The 24,517-nt window shown below is 36.9% G+C and overlaps 1 protein-coding gene and 1 non-coding gene across 3 annotated transcripts in view; both read left to right on the forward strand.

Annotated features, from left to right (window-relative positions):
- Nucleotides 1–24,517, forward strand: part of Prpf39 (pre-mRNA processing factor 39) — a 28,811-nt gene that overhangs the window by 2,859 nt on the left and 1,435 nt on the right. The window contains exons 2-12 of one of the 2 annotated variants that reach the window (XM_090345029.1): nt 8,713–9,056; nt 9,445–9,570; nt 10,211–10,329; nt 15,579–15,746; nt 18,946–19,111; nt 19,454–19,561; nt 20,263–20,427; nt 20,741–20,867; nt 21,677–21,945; nt 22,795–22,979; nt 23,809–23,883. In XM_090345029.1, the coding sequence (XP_090201155.1) occupies nt 8,736–9,056; nt 9,445–9,570; nt 10,211–10,329; nt 15,579–15,746; nt 18,946–19,111; nt 19,454–19,561; nt 20,263–20,427; nt 20,741–20,867; nt 21,677–21,945; nt 22,795–22,979; nt 23,809–23,883 (1,829 nt within the window). In that variant the 5' untranslated portion in view covers nt 8,713–8,735. Of the gene's footprint in view, nt 1–8,712; nt 9,057–9,444; nt 10,083–10,210; nt 10,330–15,578; nt 15,747–18,945; nt 19,112–19,453; nt 19,562–20,262; nt 20,428–20,740; nt 20,868–21,676; nt 21,946–22,794; nt 22,980–23,808; nt 23,884–24,517 lie in introns of those variants that run through there. The other variant, XM_090345030.1, reaches the window with a different exon arrangement.
- On the forward strand, nt 22,002–22,087 carry LOC150055085 (small nucleolar RNA SNORD127). The gene has a single exon (XR_016537744.1). It is a non-coding gene; the product is annotated as a small nucleolar RNA SNORD127 (small nucleolar RNA).

The raw sequence follows: 24,517 nt of genomic DNA on the forward strand, positions 1-24,517 counted from the left end.
ATACAGGAGAGATAATTAGTTAAACTATTACTAATAGTAATGTGAATGAAAAGAATTTCTGGTTTGGGGGCTTAAACTCGGGGCCTGAGCACTGGCCTGGGCTTTATCAAGGCTAACACTCTACCACTTGAGCCACAGCACCACTCTGGCTTTTTTTTTTATTAAAGAATTTATTAACATTGATTTTTACATCATATTTCAAATGACGTGTTTAACAAACCAGTATTCAAGAAGGGAATCTATACAATCACTGGCACTTAGTTTTTAGAACATAATCAAAATTAGGCTTAAGAGTTTGTATATCACATATACATATCAATCTATGTAGTAAAACTATGTCTATGGAGTCATAAGTTTTTGTGTCTATGTAGTTGTGTTTATGTTTTCTGTACCATGTCCATAGCTTTGGGTATGCAAATACTGAGTGAGTCCTTGCTCCTGTACTGTTTGGATCTAATAGCCACATATCAAGGATACCATGTACCTTTTGTTCCTTTGGTCTTGACTTGTCTCACTCAACATGATTCGCTCTAGATTCGTCCACTTCCCTGCAAATGCCATTATTTTATCTTGTCTGTTGGCTATGTAGAATTCCATTGTATGTATGTGTAAATATATATATATATATATATATGCCACATTTTCTGTATCCATTCATCTGCAGTAGGGCATCTGGATTGTTTCCATCACCTGGCTATTGTGAATAGTGCAGAGATGAACATAGCTGAGCAGGTATCCTTACCATATCTTGGGTTATGATGTTCAGGGTAGATGCCCAGAAGTGGCATGGCGGGATGGTAGGGAAGGTCAATTTTCAGTTCTTAAAGAAACCTCCATATTGCTTTCCAGAGTGGCTGGACTAGTTTACACTCCCACCAGCAGTGTAGTAGGGTTCCTTTTTCTCCACAACCCTGCCAGCACCTGTCATTGTCTGAGTTCAAAATCTTGGCCATTCTTGTTGGGGTAAGGTGGTATCTTAGGGTTGTTTTTATTTGCATTTCCTTTATGACCATGGATGATGAACATTTTCTCATATGCTTTTCTGCCATTTTAATCTCTTCTTTTGTAAAGTCTTTCTTTAGTTCTCTTGCCCATTTAGTGAATGGTTTGTTGGGTTTGGGGGGGGATTAGTTTCTTGAGTTCCCTGGCCACTCTGGCTTTTATCTATGTATGTGGTACCAAGTAATCGAACCCAGGTCTTTGTGCATGCTAGGCAAGCACTCTTATCATTGGACTAAATTCCCTGTCCTGTTCCTGAACTTTTTTGTGCTCAAGGCCAGTGCTCTTCCACTTTGAGCCACAGCTCCATTCCTGGCTTTGAGTAGTTATCTGGAGTAAAGAGTCACATGGACTTTGCTCCTAATTTAATTTTTATAGCAAGGTATTAATGATTTGAGAAAGCTTAAGTGCCTGCTCAGAGTTTGTTTCTTTTAGGTAGTGAGAGATTTGGACTCGGGGTTCCATGTTTTTTAGGTACATATATAGTCTATTACTTGAGCCATTCTTCCACACTCAGTTTATAAGTAGTGAGATTTGGTCTTTTATTTAGGTCTGTTGACCTCTAATATCCAAGCACTTATCATTTCCCATTTGGTTGTGAAAATAACATGCTTGATTTATGTTTTGCCAAACCTGTTTTTCTTCAAGGAATTTTCAATCAAGCAGGGAAGATCAATACTGAATGAATATTACAGATTTTGCCTAGAATTATGAATAGATTTTAGTTAGAATGGAATTATATCAAATAGAAGTTTAAGGCTTGGGGAGAATTTTACAGTGGAAAAATTTTATACAGTTAAAAAATTTTATACAGAATGATTTTTTAAAAGCTGGGAAAAGTAAACCCAAAAATAACGTCAAGAGAAATGAAATAAGTGGTAGGGAGCAAAAAAAAAAAAAAAAAGAAATGAGTGGCTCTAATAGAGAAGGGAGTATGGATATTGAGATACAGTTAAATCCTGTCTCTGTTCCTTGCATGTGAACTTGGATAAATTATTTAACCTTAATAAATGTGGATTTTTTTCCCTTCCATTTTGATGCCAGTCCTGGTGTTTCAGTTCAGGGCCTGGATCTTTGAACTTTTTTGCAAGTTGGGTTGGGGGCTCAAGGCCAGCGCTCTATTTTTTGAGTCATAGCACCACTTTTGGCTTTTGGGGAGTTAATTGGAATATCACAGAGTTTGCTGGGTAGGCTGGCTAGGAACCATAATCTTCCCTGAGTAGCCAGAATTACAGGGGTGAGCCAGTGGTACTTGGCCTTTTTTTTTTTTTTCCCCTCATTTTTAAAACTGGGGAAGGTGTATTTTAGCAAAATGCTTGTTCAGTAGACCTTGTTATTATTGAAATTATAGCAATGCCTAATGACATGTGTTGGTCTTATTCATTGAAAAAAAATGCCTTGTGTAGTAAATCAATACGTCATAGTTGAATCATATTAAATTGTCATGAAACATTAAATTTGTTACCGTGTGTAAAGAATTATGATAATCTGGGCATGGTAGAACATGCTTGTAATCCCAGTACCCTAGAGTCTGTCAGAAGATGGGCTGCATATTTAAGTTAAAAAGAGCTGAGTAGGGGCTGGGAGTTTGGCCTTGTGGTAGAGTGCTTGCCTAGCATGTACGAAGACCCGGTTTCGATTCCTCGGTACCACATACATAGAAAAAAGCTGGAAGTGGTGTTGAGGCTCAAGTGGTAGAGCTCTAGCCTTGAGAAAGTCCAAGGACAGTGCTCAGGCCCTGAGGTCAAGCCCAGGACTGGCAAAGAAAAAAAAAGAAAAAAAAAAGAGCTGAGGTTTGAACTCTGCCTGGGCGTTGTCTCTGAGCTCTTCAGTTCTAGGCTACTGACTTACCCTTGAGCCATGCCCCACTTCCCATTTTCTAGAGGTTAATTGGATATAAGAGTCTCCGGTCCTTTTGTGCCTGGGCTGGCTTTGAATCTTGATCCTCAGATCTCAGCTTCCTGAGTAACTAGGATTACAGGCGAGAGCCTCTACACCCAGCTGAGCTGAGTAATTCTTATAGCATGGTAATTAAACCATGAGTTCACTACTTGAAATAAATTCTATGAATTAAAAAAAAAGCCAGGCATGGTGGCTCATGCCTGTTATCCTAGTACTCCAGAGGCTGAGATCTGAGGATCAGGATTCAAAGCCAGCCGGGCACTAAAGAACTTGAGACTCTTATCTCCAATCAATCACTTGAAAATGGGAAGTGGTGCCATGACTCAAGGGGTAGGGCTGTAGCCTTAAGCTGAAGAGCTCAGGAACAGTGCCTTGGCCTAGAACCCAAGCCTGACAACCAACAAAAAATAAATAAATAAAAATGAAAAAGGCAATGAAACAAGAAAAGCCTGTTGAGTAAGAAGTCATTCTTTTCTTCACATTTTCCTCGGCTATTACTCTACTACTTGACCATACCTCCATACTTTTTTTTGCTTTAGTTACGTTTTTTTAGATAGGGCCTTGTTTATGCCTGAATCTAACCTCAGAATGTGATCCTCCTGTGTGCCATCTCAGCACAGCTTTTGGTTGAGATGAGGTCTAGTTTTTGCTTGTCTGGCCTGAATTACAGTTCTGAACTCTGCTTCCCAAGTCACTGGATTATAGGCATGAGCCAGCAGGGAGTCATGCTGCTGTTAGATGCTGAGTAGGGTTAGAAAGATTAATTGGAAATCATTTGCTGGATTTATAAACACAGAGACTTACAAACAAGCTTGAACCTAAATTGAAGACCACTTTGGTTTTCCATTTCCTCCTTTAGTCAAAATCCTGAAATCTGTGGTGGCCCAAGGTGCCCTGGAGCTGTGAGATACTGCTTTGCTACCTTAGCCTCCCAGGTGTGGGGGTTAGAAATCTCTTGTCACCACAATGGTATTCTGTTAATTTTAAAGTGAACTGAGTTGCAATGTGTATCCTTCTTACAGAGCTAAACTGTAGCTAAACTGCAGTATGTCCATCACAAATTATTTTATGAAAGTTGTGGGAAAGGTTTTAGCATTTTCATTGCTATTGGGAGTAATCCATTGCACTGAAAGAGGTTGACCAGAAAGGGGAGTGAAGATGATTTGGAAAGCAAAATTATTGAGAAAGTGAGTTCTAGGTTGGCCTTTGATGGAAGTTGTGATCAAGAAGGTTATATAGATGGCTTTCCCCAGTGGGAGATTGCATAGTGGAAAAAGTGAAATAGCTCTGAATCATTTACGATGTCAATAAATCATGAGAATATATGGAAACATAAAGTATTTCAGCTGTTGTAACAATTTCAATAACATAAAAACTGATACTTAGAGAGTGAAAGAGGGCATATAATATATAAGAAGGAATTGGGAAACTCAATTGGTGTAAATTTTTTTGGTAGAGGGAGTTGAACTCAATGCCTCACACTTGCTAAATACCCTTAACCCCTGTTAAGTAGAAACATTTCCCCACACACACACACATACACACCAGTCCTGGGACTTGAACTCAGAGCCTGGGCACTGTCCCTGAGCTGCTTTTGCTCAAGGTTAGTGCTCTACTACTTGAGCCACAGTGCCACTTCTGTCTTTTTCTGTTTATGTGGTACTAAGAAATGGAACCCAGGGTTTTGTGCATGCTAGGCAACCATTCTACCACTAAGCCACATCCTCAGTTCAATAGAAACATTTTTAATGGGATAGATAACACAGTGATCCAGTGGGATAAAAATGTATTCACTATTGTTTGCTGTACTGGGTCATTTAAAAAAAAAAAGAAAAGAATGCTACTTTTATTGATGTGCTGTGGGCTAGACTATATACACCAGTGGATAACTATTTTCTTAGATGCTGAGATAAATAATTTTGTTCATTATTGTAATTCTTCCAAGTAGGCTGTAAGATTTTACTTGACTGTAACCTCTGCTGAGAATTCTCAATGTACAATTAGGATTGGTTGACAGTCTAGAGTACTCTAAACCTTAGATTTTCCTGTTCCATATGGATAGCCAGTGCAAGACTTAAGTATCTAATAAGGTGCTGTGATTAGGTGTAGAGCACCTATACCCGGCAATTTTTATTTGTAGGATTTCACTATGTAGCCAAATTGGCCTCAAGCTCTCAGTGTTCCTGTATCAACCTCCTAAGTGCTGGTTCTATTACAACAAGCTTAACTGTGGCTTTTTAAAAATTTAACTTAGCAAAGACTTGTACAATAGTATAAAATAGGGAGAAAGGGAAAAATGAATTTCTTGTTCTCTGTGCAAGAAATGAAAGTAAAAGTTCTGATTTTTTTGGGGGGGGGTGGGGGTGTCGATCATGGGGCTTGAACTGCGGGCCTTGGCGCTGTCCCTGAGCTCTTTAGCTCAAGGCCACCACCCTACCCTTTGACTCACGGTGTCACTTCAGTTTTCTGTGGTTAATTGGAGATAAGAGTCTCAAGGTCTTTAGTGCTGGGCTGGCTTTGAACCGTGATCCTAAAATCTCAGTCTCACAAGTAACTAGGATTATAGGTGTGAGCCACTGCGCCCGGCTTGGTTGTGTCTTTTGATACACAGAATGTTAAGTTTCATGTCCCATTTGCCTTTGTGCTCCTCCACCCCTTTTTAGTGTCATCTATGAAATCATTGCTAAGTTCACTGTTGAAGTCTTAATGTTTTCTTCTGGAGTTCTATATGGTTTTAGATTTTACATTGGGGTCTTTAATCTATTTTTAGTGTATGTATAATGAAAGAAAAATGCACAGCTTCATTCTTTTGCATGTGAATATACAGTTTCCCTAACATTATTTGTTGAGGAGAGTGTCCTTTTCTCATGGAGTAGGTTCTGACATTGGTAAACACTATTTGATGATGTTGCAAGAAGATTTATCTCTTGGCACTCTGTTTTGTTCCAGTGATTAATATTTTATGTTGCTTGTTGGAAGTTGCTAGCTGTTAAAAATAAACAGGATGCGGGGTACCAGTGTCTGAGGCCTACTGTCTCTGCTACTTAAGCTGAGATCTGGACATTGCTGTTCACAGCGTGGGCAGAAAAGTCTGCAAGATTCTCTAGTCGACAAGCAAAAATGCTGAACTGGAGGGGTGGCTTAGCAGAGCCAGCTGTTAGTGAAAAGGTGAGTCAAGAGGAGGCCTTGAGGTCAATCCCTCAGTATTAGCACAGAGTAAAGAATAAATGTGAACATTATGAAGAGTGTGTTGGCCAAGTGTCCTTATAATCCCGGCCCGTAGGAAGTGGGGAGTGGAGGATAGTGAGTTCCACATCAGGCTTGTCCTTTTAGTGAGACACTGCCTCAAAATACTGGGGTGGGAAGCAGGTATGCTTTTGAAATAACTTTAGTTCTTTTCAGCCTGTGGTTTGTGAAGTAATCCTCAAAATGATTTCCGTAAGGTTAAGGTGGATTTTCTTAATTCTTTTTACAACTCTAATTGTAGGGCGTGGAGTAACAGACAGACTCCAAAGATGTTAGGGTGTGGTAAATTTGCTGATTCCAGACTAACCCTTATATCCCACTTGCATATGCAATTAGAGTAGGTAGTAAATGACTCAGAATGTGGTAGCCAACTTTTTTTTTTTTTAAGCTGAGCTGTGAAATTTTAAGACCCATAAACCAGCGACTGTTTTTTGCATATAGAAAAGTATCCTTTAGATAGGCTTTTTGTCTTAAGGGGGAAATGAACAAAACAAATTGAGAATTCTTATTTTCCCCTAGAGCCTGAAATGGCTTAAGCAATTCTTCTAAGGCATCCAGCAGAAATGAACTTTTCTGATGTTCTAATATCCATGTTGATGATAATACCCTAAGGATGAAAATACATAAGGATTGTATACATATGCAAAATGTCAGGATTTACACCAAGTAAAATAAAATTCATTGAAAGTTTTAAGTCTAACAGATCTTTTCTCTGCCCGTGAGTGCTAGGTTTTTGTTTGTTTATTTTATTTTTGTTTGTTTATTTTGCCAGTCTTGGGGCTTGAACTGGGGGGGGGGGAGGTTGTACACTGTTCCTGAGCTGCTTTTTTGCTCAAGGCTAACACCCTACTATGTGAGCCACAGTGCCACTTCACCTTTTTCTGTTTATATGATACTGAGAAATGGAACCCAGGGCTTTATGCCTGCTAGACAAGCATTCTACCACAAAGCCACATTCCCACCCTGTGACTGCTATTTTTATTTTTTATTTTATTTTTGACTCGTCTGCAGTCCCTTAATTGAACAGGGGAAAATGAACAGGGGGAAAATGATAGTTTTGTTAGAGCAAAGCAAATTATGGGTTAGTTGGCTATAATTTTTTTTCTAGCTACATTAAAAATGTGGGGATTTCTAGTTATTACAAAAAAATTTAAGTTTCATGCTCCAGAAAGTCAACTAGTAGACGATTTTCTGGTTGTTCAGGGAGTCTTTAAGTGAGACCCTAGAAAGTTGTACTTTTACCCAATCCTATATAAATAATTCAGAGTAACTTCTGGACTGTATAACTTCTTGATCAAAGAATACGTATATGTTAGATTTGGAGAGATGCTTGGGTTTTGTCTCTAGAAATGGTATGTGTTCTCTGGTGAACACCTGTTGATGCCTACCTAGTATCTCCTCTACCTTGCATCTTCCTAATAAATATTGATTTTGTTCAAAGTAATATACTACAGAGTTTGGAAAAACATTTGCTTTTCCTTCTTGTGGGTCATGGGGCTTGAACTCAGGCCTGGGCACTGTCCCTGAGCTCTTCAGCTCAAGGCTACCACCTTACCCCTGAGCCAAGCCCCATTTCCCATTTTCTATAGGTTAACTGGAGTCAAGAGTCTCAGGTCTTTTTGTGCCTGGACTGGCTTTGAACCTTGATCCTCAGATCTCAGCCTCCTGAGTAGCTAGGATTATAGGCATGAGCCACCACTCTTGGCTAAACCATTTGCTTTTCTGAATAGCCATAACTACTGAAGCTATTCCTCTACCACTCTATTTCTATCTTGAATTTGAACATCTCTTAAAAAAATTTAGGTCCTTAAAGTTTTCAATAAAGGATTAGTTTAAAAATTTAAGAAATATTACCTGTGCCAGCTCTTATGATTTATGCCTGTAGTAATTCCTGCTCTTGGCAGGAGGCTCAAGAGTCATCCTGGGTTAAACTAATAAGATCCTGTCTCAACAGTACAAGTAGCCAGGTGCTAGTGGCTCATGCTGTAATCTTAACTACTCTGGAGACTGAGATCTGAGGGTTGCACTTTAATGCCATCTGGACAGGAAAGTCAGTTAGACTCATCTCCAATTAACCACCAGAATACCAGAAGAGGCACTGTGGCTCTAAGTGGTGGAGTGGTAGCCTTGAGTGAAGAAACTCAGTGCCCAGACCCTTGAGTTCAAGCACCATGATCAACCAAAAAAAAGTATAAATACGGTACAGTGACTCACAGTTCTGCTATTCAGGAGGTAATTGACAGGAGTGAGGACACACAGGCTATAAAAGTTAAATGGTCCCTTATTGTGTATTAACTGGGCATGGAGACGTGTGTGTGTGTGTGTGTGTGTGTGTGTGTGTGTGTGTGTAGGTAGGGAGGGGAAGCTAAAGCTAAAATGGGAAGAGGACAGTAGCACAACTGCCTGCCTAGCAAGCTTGAATTCAAACCCAGGTAAGGCTTTAAACTGTAACCAGTAGGTATAATTTGTATTACCTGCAACAAATAAATTAAGTCTTTTCAAAATGTTCATGCCAAATAACTTGTTAGCATTTGGAAGAGTTTTTGTGTGTGTATGTTTTCACAGATCATTAACTGAGGAGAAACAGCATGCAAAATTCTCACATGGACGAGTACAAAAATTCTAATAATGGCAGCACAGGCAACAGCAGTTCAGAAGTAGAACAGTCTGCTGATTTTAGCACTGAGATTATGAACGTTACAGAAATGGAACAGTCACCTGGTGGTTCTCCCAACGTGAATGCACCTGCAGAAGAAAGTGAAATGACCAATGTTGTGGACCTTCCAGTGACAGTGACAGAAACGGAAGCAAGTTTCCCTGCAGAATATGAAAAATTTTGGAAAACTACAGAAAATAATCCTCAAGATTTTACAGGATGGGTATATTTGCTTCAGTATGTAGAACAGGAGGTTAGTAACTACCTAAATGGCATCAGAAAAACAGATTAATCGGTAATATCAGTTTAGGCCTTACTGTTTTATAATTGAAGTTTGATTTTAAGCTAACTTCAGGTTAAGTTTAATAACATTAAATGCAGTCTAGTGTGTGATAATTGAGGTATGTGTGTGTGTATATATAAATTTACTGAAATAAATTTATCATGCAATATGAGGGTATAGCTCAGTCAGTATAACTCAGTGGTTTAGAAATGCCTAGCATGTGTAAGGCCGTAAGTTTGATTCCAGCACTTGTGGTGAGGGATTGGTGGGTGACCTTACTGTATGACAAAATTAGTATCTTTTTTTAAAAAATAATGTTTTTATAAACTACTTAAATGCCTCGTTTTATTTTCATCAGAATCACCTGATGGCTGCCAGGAAAGCATTTGACAAGTTTTTCATACACTATCCTTATTGCTATGGTTACTGGAAAAAGTATGCGGACCTTGAAAAGCGACATGACAACATTAAACAATCAGATGAGGTGCGTACATCAACTGAATAAAGTTATCTCCATTAGGTACTGTAAGCCAATTAATAACCAAGGATTTTTCTTTGGCTGACAGTACCTACCATTTACGGTCAAGCAATTTTTATAGGGTATTTTATTTGCATTTGTCACTTTTGTGGCATTTGTAGCTAATATTTTCTCTCTTTGTTGGCAGGTGCGTTAAACCTCTACCGTTTGTCAAGCTTTGCAGTGCAAGCCTCTGTATTACACTGCAGCTTAACAAGTAGGGCAGGGCTTTTCTCTCACATTTATTTCTCATTTTCCAAACAATATAGTTGGTTTTCTAGTCACATTTGCTACGTCTTATTGCATTTTTGGTCAGACGCTGTCATTGATGCTCTAATGGGTCTGTGCCCTATGGTCTGTAACCCAAAGCCTGCCCACACAACCCGGTCAGAATGCAGGGACTGCTGCGCTTTGAAGATCAAGACTCTGCACGTGGGGATCAGAACATTGCCATGTTCTATCCAACCTCCACCCAAATGGTAATGGTAGATTATTTAAACAAAATTCCAGTAATTAGTATTTCTAAGGTTCACCGGATATCACAGTGTTGCCTCTCTGTTAAGAAATAATTAAATATTTGAAGTACAGCTTATTGTTTTCTTCTTAGGTTTATAGACGGGGACTTCAGGCAATACCTCTTAGTGTTGATCTTTGGATTCATTATATAAACTTCTTAAAAGAAACATTGGACCCTGGTGATCCTGAGACAAGCAATACAGTAAGAGGGTATGTGAAATTTTGATATTTAATTGTGATTGAGGATATTAAGTATCTTAATGCTAATAATAAAATTTCTCCTGGAAGTAACCCTTATTCTTTTTTTCCCAGTGCTTACAACAAATGGTGTATGTAATAAATTTAATGTTTTCTTGTATTTTTTAATGTTTTTTAAATAAAGGTAATATAGTATTCCTATATTCAGTTCCATCCAGTGGATAATGAATTGATGTGTGCACTTTCACATTTATATAGTATACATACTGGTATTTGTACTTATGTCTTTTAACTATTTACCAATGTTATTACAAAATGTAGTTTCTGTGCATTATGTTTTATTGGATGACCAAATCTTTAACTTACAGGAAATAAATAGCAGTGCCGTAAGCATCCCTATACAAATCAGTATTTGTGTAGAATGCTATAAGTGGAAAGGGAAATATAGAGAACTTTTATCAAATATATCTCAAAAGTGGTACCAGTTTTTTTAACTCCCACAATTTATAAAAGTAACCATTTTCCATGTCAGTGTTACATAATTTTGTTTTTCCTTTATGTTACCACTTCTTTAAAATTAGAGTATGTTTAGATTACTCATCCTGGTTTATCATCCTTTCATATACTTTTTCTGGTGCTGGGAATTGAACCAGGGTCTTCTGTGTCCTAGACAGGTATTCTACCACTGAACTATAATCCCATTCCTGAGCCATTTTTTAAAGTATTTATATGTGTTCTTTTTCTGTTTTTTTCCCTTATGGATTATAGAAATGTGTCACTGTTTCTGTTTCAGGTTTTCAGAACAAATCCATAGCTTATGAAGCTGCTGATAATCTACTTAAAGCAAAAAGTTGTTTATCCATTTTTTTTATATACACTGTATATATATAAAATACATATATATGAGTAAACATACTTTTTCTCATTAATTGTAGATATTATGAATCTTATAGTAGATAACAATTTTGAAACATTTATACCCTGCCTACTCAGTAGGCTTTAACAAACATGGGGAGGTGTATTTTATTTACTCTGAATCTTAGAAATATCCATCATACTAGTCTTCTGTAGCCTTATTTTCCTGGTGTTAATATTCATCCATTTTTCTCATCTGTTTAATAAAAAGCTTCACATATGGTTTTCCAAATAGACATGTCATATACTCTGTAAGTCCCCTCTTTTTTTGTCCGCACTCTTGGAATGTTGTTCTGAAACCTGCAGTCTAGATTTGCATTTGTCTTTATATCACTCCTGGGTTTTACATCTTTTTTTTTTTTTTTTTTGAGTTTGTTAAATTCTACTTTTTCTTGATTTATGTCCACTGATTATAGAAGCAAGCAGCCTGTACACTTTCCACCTCCTTTGGGATATATGGTCTTGCTGTGAGTGCTGTATAGGCCAGGCTATCCATGAAGTTGTCATCCTGCTTTACCCTTCCGAGTGCTGGGATCACAACACTACCCTTTGAAGCTCTATAATTGCACAAAATATACTTAGTTAAATGTTAAAAAAAAAAAAGTTGAAGATGTATCTTTTCTTATAAAGAATGATTGCATTAGTTACATTCTCCCACACTTACAATATATTCAAATAAACTTCACCTAACTATTGCTCTCCTTTTCTCTCTTTCCGAAGCCATTTCCACAGGTCTCCTTATTCAAATTTCATAGTTGTGAACAAACTAATTTTGGGTATATTCTTCATCTTTCAAAATACGTTTTATTTTATTTTATTTTTATCTTTTATTTTTTGCCAGTCCTGGTCCTTGAACTCAAGGCCTGAGCACTGTCCATGGGCTTTCTCAAGTCTAGAGCTGTACCACTGGAGCCATAGTACTATTTGTTGTGTTTTTTTTTTTTTTTTCTATATATATGGTACAGAGAAATCGAACCTTCCAGCCAAAATACATTTTAAAATTAGTCATCACAGGCTGGGAGTTTGGCCTAGTGGTAGAGTGCTTGCCTTGCATGCATGAAGACCCTGGTTCAAGTCCTCGGTACCACATACATAGAAAAAACCTGGAAGTGGTGCTGAGGCTCAAGTGGTAGAGCTCTAGCCTTGAGAAAGTCCAAGGACATTGCTCAGGCCCTGAGCTCAAGCCCAGGACTGGCAAAAAAAAAAAAAAAAAATTAGTCATCACCCATTATTTTTTTCTTTTCCCTTTTCCTATCTTTTGAGTAATCTCTTTAAGTGCATATTTTTTTGTTGTTTCAATTTATGGCTTTGCACTGTGTTTTCATTCATTCATTTATTTTAAAGTTTTGCTAGTCCTGAGCCTTGAACTCTGGACCTTTTGATCAAGGCTAGTATTCTGTCACTCGAGCTATAACACCTTTTCCATCCTTTTCTGTAATTAGAGATAAAGAGTGTCATGTACTTTTTCTCCTTGGGTTGGCTTCAAGCCTTCTGAACAGCTAGGATTATAGGTGTGAGCCACTGGTGCTTGTCTTTACCACATTTTAGTGTGTGTACGTATGTGTACATGTGTACATATGTGTGTGTATATAGCTATCACATTTTCATTATCCATTTATTTGTTTGGGGGCATATCAACTCATTGTATCATTTGGCTGTTATGAACAGAGCTTCACTGAACATATGCTGATTGGATCTCAAGTAGAAGGAAAGGCTGTTTTTAGTCTTTCCAGGATTCCTCTGTAGTGTTTACTCTATTTCCCCTCACTTCTAATACTTGCTAGCATTTTTTTCTCTTGAATGCTGCCATTTTGGCTACGGTGAGGTTGGATCCTAGTATCAGTCATGTTTGCATTTTTTTATGGATTAGGATATTGAATATATCTTCATATATTAGCTGTTTGTATCTCTTTTGAGAACAGTCTGCTTAGTTCATTTACACATTATTTTCTTACTGCTTGTTTTTTTTTTCCTTTTTTTTTTTTAGTACTTGGTATAGTCTTCTGTTTGTTTCTTTTGCTATACAGACACTTACATATGAGGGTAGTCCCTTTTGTCAATTCTTGCTTCCATCTTCTGGGCTCCTCAGTTCTATTCAGAAAAGATTAACCTGGGCATATAATTTCCTTTACATTTTCCTGTAGTTAGCCACAGTGCTACTTGTGTTTTTCTGGGGGTTAATTGGACTTTCCTGCCCAGGCTGGCTTTGAACTGTAACCCTTAGAGCTCAGCCTTCTTAGTAGCTAGAATTACAGGTGTGAGCCTCCTATGTTACCTAGCTCTTCAAGCTTTTTTATTACAGTTTTTTATGGTAGAGGCCTTTCATTCCCATGGTTAATAGTAATTAGGCATTTATTGTTTTGGATACTATTGTGAGTAGAGTTGTTTTCCTGATTTCTTTCTCAGCCAATTTATTGTTGATATATAGAAAAGTTTCTCATTTTTGATCATTAATTTTATATCCGGATACCCTTCCAAAAGTTCTGTCAGTTCTAGAAGTGTTTTGGTGGCATCTGTTGGATCTTTAAAATATATGATCATATCAGCAAATAGGAATAATTTTATTTATTTTCCTATTTGAATCTTTTTTTTTTTTTTGCCAGTCTGAGGACTGAACTCAGGGCCTGAGTACTGTCCTTAGGTTTTCCTCAAGGCTAACGCTCTGCCACTTGAGCCACAAAAATACTTTTGGCTTTTCTCTGTATGTGGTACTGAGAAATTAAACCCAAGTCTTTGTGTATGCTAGGCAAGCACTCTGCCAGTAGGCCAAACTCTCAGCCCCTTCAGTCCCTCTTATTTCTCCTGCCCTATTTTTTTTATTAGTTGGAACTTCTAGTATTATGCTGAACAAGAGTAGGGAGAGGGAAGACCCTTGTCTTCTTCCTGATTTTAGGAGAATTTCAGTTTCTTCCCAGGTAACACGATGTTGCCTATAGATAGGTTTGTCATATACATAACCTTTCTTAAGGGAGTTGAGGACTCCTAGCTCCTCATTAAGCAGACCTTCTTTATCTCCAGTATTTCTAGAATGTCTTTGAAATTCTTTGTAGACAGTAGAATCTACCTTACACTCTCGATTCAGAACATGCATAGTCACACCTCTGACCCTTTATTTCTGTATCATTTGTCTCTATTTATTAAACATGTTTTTTTCTAGTTTGACATGTTTAATAGGTTGCGGGGCTTGAACTTAGGGCCTGGGCTCTGTCCCTGAACCTCTTTACGCTCAAGACTACCACTTGAGCCACAGTACCACTTCTGTTTTTTGAGTGGTTAATTGGAGATAAGAGTCTCCTGGGACTTTTTTAACTCCCAGCCCCATTTTGCATTTTTAATGCTTCCTAGAATTCATTAAAGGTTTTTTGGATCTTGTGAAGTTTGAATTTACAGTTCTGGTTTATCACTTAAGCTTTGCCTCCAAACCGATAGCTCATACTGTTTTTAAAAGCCCTATTGATGTTAGTGTTTCTCTTTTGAAAATACACATCCACAAATTTTCTTTCATTGAAATAAGCAAATCCAATTGCTGGCAGAAATCTCTTGAGTTAGATATTTTAAAATAACTTGGTTTTGTCCTAAATTAAATATAAAATTTTTATAATTGCGAAGGGCTTTTGAAAGCTTTAAAATATATGTATACTTTTCATTACCTTACAAGGCAGCTGGATTTCTTGTCAGTTATTTTTGCTATGAATTATTCCATAAATTGAGTTAAGATCTGCCTCTAAATTCTGATCATCTACCTAATTGAATCAATATAACATACATTACAATCTTGATACTTATACTATCGATTGTGACCATCTTAAGTTGCTTAAAATCTATATATTGTATCATGTAATTTTAAATTTTATGTAAAAAGTTACACAGTAAGTAAACTTTTCTGCCGGGGATAGTAATCCTATTACTCAAGAGCTGAGATCTGAGGATTGTGGTTTGAACCCAGTCCTGGTGGGAATGTCCTTAACACCCTCACTAAACTTTAAAAAAAAAAAAAAAAAAAAAAAAGGCAAGCCAGAAATAGAGCTGTGGCTCAAGAGATAGAATGCCGGCCTTGAGCTCAGAAGCTCAGGGACAGTGCCTAGGCCCAGAGTTCAAGCCCCAGGACCTCCCACAACCCCCCCAAAAAAGAAAAAGAAAACTTTTCTATCCCTTCATGTTTTTTCCATACTTTTAAACAATTTCTTCTATGCTTCCAATTACTACTTCTACTTTTGTTCATCCCTGCTTGCTTAAGAAGCAGCTAAACTTGTTGAATTCAGCATTATTTTCTAATTTTATACATACAGTATTTTTAAAGTGAATTTACTTTGGAAAGGTAACTTAATAGTAATTTAATTTTTCAGAACTTTTGAGCATGCTGTTCTAGCTGCAGGAACAGATTTCCGATCTGACAGGCTGTGGGAAATGTATATAAACTGGGAAAATGAACAAGGAAATCTGAGAGAAGTTACAGCTATATATGATCGTATTCTTGGTATCCCAACACAGCTATACAGTCACCATTTTCAAAGGTTGGTTGAAATATCTGATCTTTGCTGCATCTTTAGTGACTCAACTGATTAAATTCTAATACCATAATTCTTTTGAAATGCCATGTAAGATTTTATTAGTTGGAAACATATATTCTTGTGCGATAATCACAACTTAATGTCTTTTGTTTATTTATTTTTTTTACCCTTTTTGATCATACCTAAGGCTTGAACTTGGGGCCTGTGTACTGTCCCTGAGCCCACTAAGACACAGCACCCCTTCCCAATTTCTGTGCATGCAGATTCCAGGAATCTGCATAGTATACACAAAACCAAGGGCTTTGTGTATACTAGACAAGCACTCATTAGACCAGGGTCCCTGCCCCTTAGATACCTTTTAAGATAGCTTTATAATTCAAACATGATAAAATTACTATTCACATGTTAAGTGTGGCATTCACTTATTTTAAATATCTGTGTACTGTATAAGGAGTTACTTTTTTTGTTTTACCTTTTTTCAAGCATTTTAGATGTAACTTGACAATTTTGAGTTTTAGTAATTAACCTGAATATTAAATCATTTTCATGCCACATTTTTTGAATTACTTCCTTAGTTTTAATTTTTTTAAATTTGTTCTTCTTATTGAAATGAATCAAGTTCAGTCTGTATGTCCATAAACTTTGGATTGGATTTTAAATTTAAAATTAAAATTGGGTGCCAGGAGTGTGGCCTAGTGGTAGAGTGCTTGCCTAGCATGCATGAAGACCCAGGCTCGATGCCTCCGTACCACATACATAGAAAAAAATCTGGAAGTGGTGCTGAGGCTCAAGTGGTAGAGATCTAGCCTTAAGAAAGTCCAAGGACAGCAGTGCTCAGGCCCTGAACTCAAGCCCAGGACTGGCCAAAAAAAAAAAAAAAAAATTGCCAGCCTTGGGGCTTGAACTCAGAGCCTGGACACTGTCCTTGGATACTTTTTGCTCAAGGCTAGAGCTCTGTCACTTGAGCTGTGGTATCACTTCCAGCTTTTTCTGCTTATGTGAGGCCAAGGAATTTAACCCAGGGCTTTATGCATGCTAGATGAGCACTCTACCACTAGGCTATGCTCTGGGCACCTGTAAGAAGTTTTGTATATACATTGTGAAAATCTTAACCATGGTTGAAATCCCTAAGTTGAATTTGTTAGCAAGTACTTACAATTCAAGCCCTCAGTAAACCTGACCATCAGTTGAGCTCAGGACCTTGAGACCAACATAACCAACATAATGACAGAACCTATCTAACAAAATTAAAGCAAAACATTGATGAAGATAGAACATTCCATGTATGTCTAATAACTAGGGGCCTGGAGCTAAACATGAAAGTCTTTAAGGGCTTTTGAGTTTACCCTGAATGCATGGTAAAAGTTCTAAAATAATTTTTGAAAGAGATAAACATGCTTATTATTATTTGTTTAGCCTAGGTCCCTGGGGCTTGAACTCAGGAACTGTGAGAGGTGTGGAGCTTCTTTTTGCTCAAAGCTAGTGCTCAACTACAGCTCCACTTCCAGCTTTACTGTGATCATTGGAGATAAGAATTTAAGGATTTTGCTGCTGGGGCTTGCTTTGAACCACAATCCTAAGAGCTCAGCCTCCTTAGTAGCTAGGATTGCAGATGTGAGCTACCAGTGCCCGCCTTGTTCCTGAGCTTTTGAGTTCAAGGCTAGGGTTTGATCCCTTGAGCCACATCTCTCTTTGTGGCTTTTTTGTGGGAAGTTTATTGGAGGTAAGAGTCTTTGTACTTCTCAGAGATGGCTTAGAACTGTGATCCAATATTTCAGCCTCCTTACTAGTTAAGATGACAGGAATGAGCCCTGCCAAAGGTATTAATTTTAAATGAAGAGGATGTGTCATCTTCATTTAAGGATTAATTGTATTGATTCTTGTGATACATTCAGTGTTGAAGGTGTTTCAGTTCCTCAGCCTGATGTTTTCAATTGAAATTTGTATGCATATAAATTATGTATATTCGAGGCAGTGAAAAGATAGCCAGGAATAGTACATGTTGCAGAATGATTATGATTTTGAGGCTACCCTGGTTCCATTGAGAGCCTTTGTCTCCAGAAAAAAAATTGCAGATTTACTTAAAATTAATTTACATCTTTTGGGCCGTGTGTTTGCAATTAGATATACTAATCTGGAATTTGAATTGAGTTTCAGTTTTGGAAGTCCTTGTATAGTTATAATTTCAAGGCTTATTAATGCAGTTGGCCAGAAAATATAAGTGTATAAAAGTAGATGAACACAGAATGAGGAGTGGAATTCTTGGGACTCCTATCGTTAAAAGCAGATAGGGGAAATTGTAGGATTAAGCAACACCCCAAAAGTGATGGCGCCTGTATTGCAAAATTTAATTGCACTTTGTGTATAAAAGGTAATTAGTGGGGCCAAGAGTTTGGGCTAGTGGTAGAGTGCTCGCTTAGCATACATGAAGACCTGGGTTCGATTCCTCAGTACCACATTCATAGAAAAAAAGCTGGGAAATGGTGCTGTGGCTCAAGTGGTAGAGCTCTAGCATTGAGAGAGCCCAAAGACAGGGCTCAGGCCCTGAGTCAGGCCTCATTACTGACCCCCTCCCTCCCCCAAAAAAAGGTAATTAGTTGGCCATGTGATAGTGGCACATGCCTGTAATCCAAATTACTCAGCCTGAGATATATAGGATTGAGTTCAAAGCCAGCTAGGGAAGAAGAGCAAAAGTTGAGCTGAAAGCATGGCCAGGCCAGCTGGGGAGTTCAAACCCTGGAACAAGCTAAAACAGTTGTAATTGGTGTCATTAGGACAGTTTCATTATTGTTGAGTATCTGTGATTGAGGTAATGGATAGAATAGGGCAGAAAAAAAAAACATTTGTTGATTGTTTAAAAATGGCATTTTACAGTTTTAATTTCATTGTGACTTTCCAAGATAGGTATTATTCAACATTGTACAGATGGGAAACTAAGCTTTGGATAAGGAACAGATAAATAGCTAATGGCAGACAACTGGTATTTGAATTTGTACCTGCTCCGTATCTTCTCCATTCTACTCTTGAGGGGGAAAGAAATGGAGATCTCTGTTGATAATTTTATTAAGAAAAGAGAAAAGGTGTGGCATTTGGGACTCTTTCTTTAAATCAGTTTCTTTGAAAGAATAGTATGTAGGAGATATTCATAACAGAATCCAAAATTATGCAAGGATAGAGCATGAATTTTTATTTCTTCCATTAGATTTAAAGAGCATGTACAGAATAACTTGCCCAGAGATCTTTTAACTGGTGAACAATTCATTCAGCTGCGAAGGGAATTAGCTTCTGTTAATGGACACAGTGGAGATGATGGTCCACCTGGTGATGATTTACCATCAGGAATTGAAGACATAACTGATCCGGCAAAGGTAACCAGAATTGCTCACATTTCACTCAGTACATTAGACAGTGACCCTTGTCTACATGTGTAGTATTGTGATAATTACATAGGTTGCTCGTTAGCTCATATGGTTAATAAACAGAGTTAGGGTGAAGTTCAGAAGGAATATTTGGCCGAGGGTATAGTCTTCTAGTCCTACTTAAACACAGAATACTAAGAAAGTAGTTTATTAGGAAGCTCCGTAATATAAATTGTGAAAAACATAATTAGAAAAACAGTATTCTGAAAGTAAAGCATGTTTAGATAATACTTAACTGTAAAATAATGAAAATTTTCTGTGTATAACTTACTAGTTTTTTCTCTTTCAAAGCTAATTACTGAAATAGAGAACATGAGACATAGAATCATTGAAATTCACCAAGAAATGTTTAATTATAATGAACATGAAGTTAGTAAACGGTGGACATTTGAAGAAGGTGTAAGTGTTTTTAATAGTCTTCAAATTATAAATGGAGTAATATTCTTTCAGTTTGATAGCAATGGCTTCATTTTTACTTTTTATTTTTTGTGTATTGAAATAGTAATTATATGGATTCATTGATTCATATATTCATTTATTACTAATATCAATTATATCATTATTGATTACCAATTATAGACTCTTGTTAAATTCAAAATACCTGTTTAATCTGAAGAATTAAATAAAATGGGAGAAGGGGAAGAGTATGGGTTTGAACACAGCCTTACCTACTTGAACCAAATCTGCTCTGAACTGGAATTGAAATATAATGAATTTGTCAAAATAATCAATTTAATTGGATTATATTTTGTGTGCAACAATTACATATAGTTTAGGTAAATAGTAAAATGAGTCTCCCTCTCCCTTTGTGTTGGGCAGGGTGGTGTTATAGGGCCTGGGTCTTGTTCCCAAATTGTTTTGCCCAAGGCTAGTACTCTTACCACTTTGAGCTACAGTGCCCCTTCCAGTTGGTGATAAGAGTCTCACAAACTCTTTTCTCCCTTGGCTGGCTTTGAACTATGATACTCAGATTTTAGCCTTTTGAGTAGAGCTAATACAGGTGTGAGCTACCAGCACCTGTTTATCATTACTTACTTTGTAAGTAATTTTTATTGCTGTTGTTACAGTATTTTTATTATTGTGTTATATTTTCATTATAGATTAAAAGACCTTATTTTCATGTGAAACCATTGGAAAAGGCACAACTAAAAAACTGGAAAGAATACTTAGAATTTGAAATTGAAAATGGGACTCATGAACGAGTTGTGGTTCTCTTTGAAAGATGTGTCATATCATGTGCCCTCTATGAGGAATTTTGGATTAAGGTAAGAAAATTACATGTTTTTAAACTTGAATATATTATAAACATTGATCTAGTGACTAACCTTTTTTGTACTTCTGTTGAATGTTGTTCATATAACTATATCTGTTGCATTAGGAGATGGTCTGCTTGCAACCAGATTTGACTGCTGCATATGCCAACCTCGTTGCCTCTCTTCGTCCTTCCTTACAGAAACTAGTCTAGTGGTTCAATAAAGGTGCTGAATGGGTTTAAAAATAGAATTTTATCGTTCTGTCACATATTTAATGGCTTGTACAACTGTAAATTATTCAGTATTTCCTCTTTTCTGTATGTAGTATGCCAAGTACATGGAAAACCATAGCATTGAAGGAGTGAGACATGTCTTCAGCAGAGCGTGTACTATTCACCTTCCAAAGAAACCTATGGTGCATATGCTTTGGGCAGCTTTTGAGGAACAGCAGGGTAAGAATGAAGCTGTTCAATCGATACTTTTACGAATTTATTTCAGTATAAAATTTGATTAGCTGGTCATTTGTGGATTTTTCCTCTTTTTTTTTTTTTTTTTTTTTTTTTGCCAGTTCTGGGCTTGAGCTCAGGGCCTGAGCACTGTCCTTGGACTTTCTCAAGGCTAGAGCTCTACCACTTGAACCTCAGCACCACTTCCAGCTTTTTTCTATGTATGTGGTACCGAGGAATCGAATCTGGGTCTTCATGCATGCTAGGCAAGCACTTTAACCACTAGGCCAAACTCCCAGCCCCTTCTCCTTTTTTTCATTTGTAGGGTTTGAACTCAGAGCCTCGGTGCTGTCCCTGAGTCTCTTTGTGCTCAAGGCTAGTGTTCTGCCACTTGAGCCCCAGCCCTACTTCTAGATTTTGAGTGGCTTATTGGAGATAGTGCTTCACTAGAAGTTTTCTGCTCAGGTTAGTTTTCAACTGTGATCCTTAGATCTCAACCTCCTAAATAGCTAGGATTATATGTGTGAGCCACCGGTGCCTGAGTTTGACAGACTATCTATATATGACTGTTTTAGGCATTCAAGCCCATGTTGTCCTTTTTTTAACTTTTACATTGTGTTCCAAAACCAGCTATAAGCAATACATAGTAAGTGAACTTGACTGCTTTCTTTTATTGTGTGTATGTGTGTTTTACTTCATTCACAAAACAGGCAGTGATTTAGTATAGTTCATAAGGTAATGGTTCTTCAGAACCTGATGTAAAGAATATTTTAGAAGCGTAAGCGAAACCATAAACATTTAATTATTATTTCCAGGTAATATTAATGAAGCCAGGAATATTTTGAGAACATTTGAAGAATGTGTCCTAGGATTAGCAATGGTTCGTTTGCGAAGAGTAAGTTTAGAACGACGGCATGGAAACATGGAAGAAGCTGAGCATTTACTTCAAGATGCCATTAAGAATGCCAAGTCAAATAATGAGTCATCATTTTATGCGATCAAACTAGCTCGACATCTTTTTAAAATACAAAAAAATCTTCCAAAATCAAGAAAGGTGCTTTTGGAAGCAATTGAAAGAGATAAAGTATGTATTTTTAAAAGTGTGTCTTCTATTCAAAAACTGGTGATCATGTTTTACTTTGGCAACTATGATGATATTTTTGTTCTGTATGTAATATACTTTGTTACTAAATGAGGACAACAGTCCCTCTAAACTGATGTTGCCATTTTTAAAAGCTTTCAAGTTATTTTGAATTAAAAGCTTTAGAAAATTGAGATTCCTAGGTTAAAAAAGTTTACTGATAAGTTAAATGAACATGGCCTAGGAGAATACAGTATTAACAAAACCAGAACAGTAATGAATTAGTGAGATGACTTTCCTTTTCTAAAATATCTCCCTTAGCACTTGACAAAAGCCCATATACTACAAATAATCTCGTTTTTTTAGGCTTTTAGATATTAATAAGTCTGTTTAAGATGAACCTCCTCTACCTACAGTTGAAGTTGTCTAAGCTATTTAATAATAGAAACTGTAAAAATAATTCTTTAGTGTTTTATTTCATGTGTGTATATATGTGCATGCATACATGCACATCAGAGCTCCACTTCTCACTTTGGTAAGTAGATTAGAGACAAATCTTCATGGATTTTGCTGGGGTTGACATCAAGTTACAATCCTCAGACCTCAGCCTCTCCAACAGCTAGGATTACAGGCATGAGCCACAGCAGCTCTTAGTATATTTCTGTCTAATATGATAAGTCACATTATTTGCAAGAATGAAAATCTGTATAATTTGGAACATAATAAGATGATTCTAATATGCTAAACTTTATGGTATATTACCTTTTTTTTGAGATTGAGACTAAGTTAAGGCTTTTATAATGTATTCTTTTAAGAAAACAGAGATGTTAATTGTTACTTATTTTTACACAGGAGAACACCAAGTTGTACCTCAATTTACTTGAAATGGAATATAGTGGTGACCTCAAACAAAACGAAGAAAATATCCTAAATTGTTTTGACAAAGCTATACATGGTTCATTAGCTATTAAAATGAGAATTACATTTTCTCAGAGAAAAGTGGAATTTCTTGAAGATTTTGGTTCAGACGTTAATAAGTAAGCTCATAAATACATTAACTAGAATGGGAATTGGGACGGGGAATGGTAATTACTACAAATTAATATGTTGATATGGTAGTATGGTGATTACTACAGTTAATATGTTACATTGTTAAATTTAAAAATGTTAAATATGTAGGTTAAATTCAGTTTTGTGAATATATGTATACTTAAGAGTATATATAGCTCGTTTTCCCTTTGAAACTTATTCTTTGTTTACAATGATAATTCATATCATTGATGGATGAAAACAGGAAGTGTCATTCACATGAAAAAGGAAAAGACACAAATATTGAAGCAAAAAATACATAAACATTTAGTATGTAGGTTATTAAAGGTATTTGGGCATGAGAAACAGCTGAGAGTAAAGTGCTTGCTTGCTTGCTTGCCATGTACAAATCTTGAGCTTTTGTCTTCTTAATTCTAATAAGGAAATACCAGTGCCTGTTAATCTTAAACTTGCCCATGACCAAACCAAGAAAAAAAAAGAAATTTATATATAATCAAGTTCTCTAAATGGGAATTACTTAAAAAAAATTTTAAAGCTTTTGTGTGCTCTAAAGTATATATATATATACATATATATACATATATATATATATATATATATATATTTTTTTTTTTTTTTTTTTTTTTTGCCAGTCCTGGGCTTGAGCTCAGGGCATGAGCACTGTCCTTGGACTTTCTCAAGGCTAGAGCTCTACCACTTGAACATCAGCACCACTTCTTCCTATGTATGTAGTACAAAGGAATCGAATCCGGGTCTTCATGCATGCTAGGCAAGCACTCTACCACTAGGCCAAACTTTTGTGTTTGTTTCTCTTAGGCTTTTGAATGCTTATGACGAACATCAAACACTCCTCAAAGAACAGGACACTTTAAAACGCAAAGCAGAAAATGGGTATGTATGTAACTTATTGGCAAGTCAGGGATAGATACTTAAGATATTTCCTTGTGGACATACTCTTAAAGACAAATTATAATTAATATTATTAATATTTTGTCAACCATTTTGGTGTGAACAGTTTTACATGAAGTTTTTTTTTTTGAGGCGGGGGTGGGGGGTCATGGCACTTGAAATCTGGGCGTGGGCACTGTTCTTGAGCTCTTCAGCTTAAGACTAGTGCTCTAACACTTTGAGCCACACCACCACTTCCAGTTTTCTGAGGTGTACAGTGTCTCATGGACTTTTTAAATTTTTTATGTTTGTTGGTCATGGGACTTGAACTCAGATGTCAACATTTAAGTTTTTTTTTATTTATTTTTTCCTGGTCCTGGGGTTGTGGTGCTGTGGTTCAAGTAGTCCAGCCTCAGCAAAAATTAATAAATAAAAGTAATAGTGAGGGGCCGGGAGTTTGGCCTAGTGGTTAAAGTGCTTGCCTAGCATGCACAAAGACCCAGGTTTGATTCCTCGGTACCACATACGTAGAAAAAAGCCAGAAGTGGTGCTGAGGCTCAAGTGGTAGAGCTCTAGCCTTGAGAGAGTCCAAGGACAGTGCTCAGGCCCTGAGCTCAAGCCCAGGACTGGCAAAAAA

The sequence above is a fragment of the Megascapheus bottae genome, chromosome 14 (assembly GCF_031878675.1).
Source record: "Megascapheus bottae isolate mThoBot1 chromosome 14, mThoBot2.hap1, whole genome shotgun sequence".
NCBI lineage: Eukaryota > Metazoa > Chordata > Mammalia > Rodentia > Geomyidae > Megascapheus > Megascapheus bottae.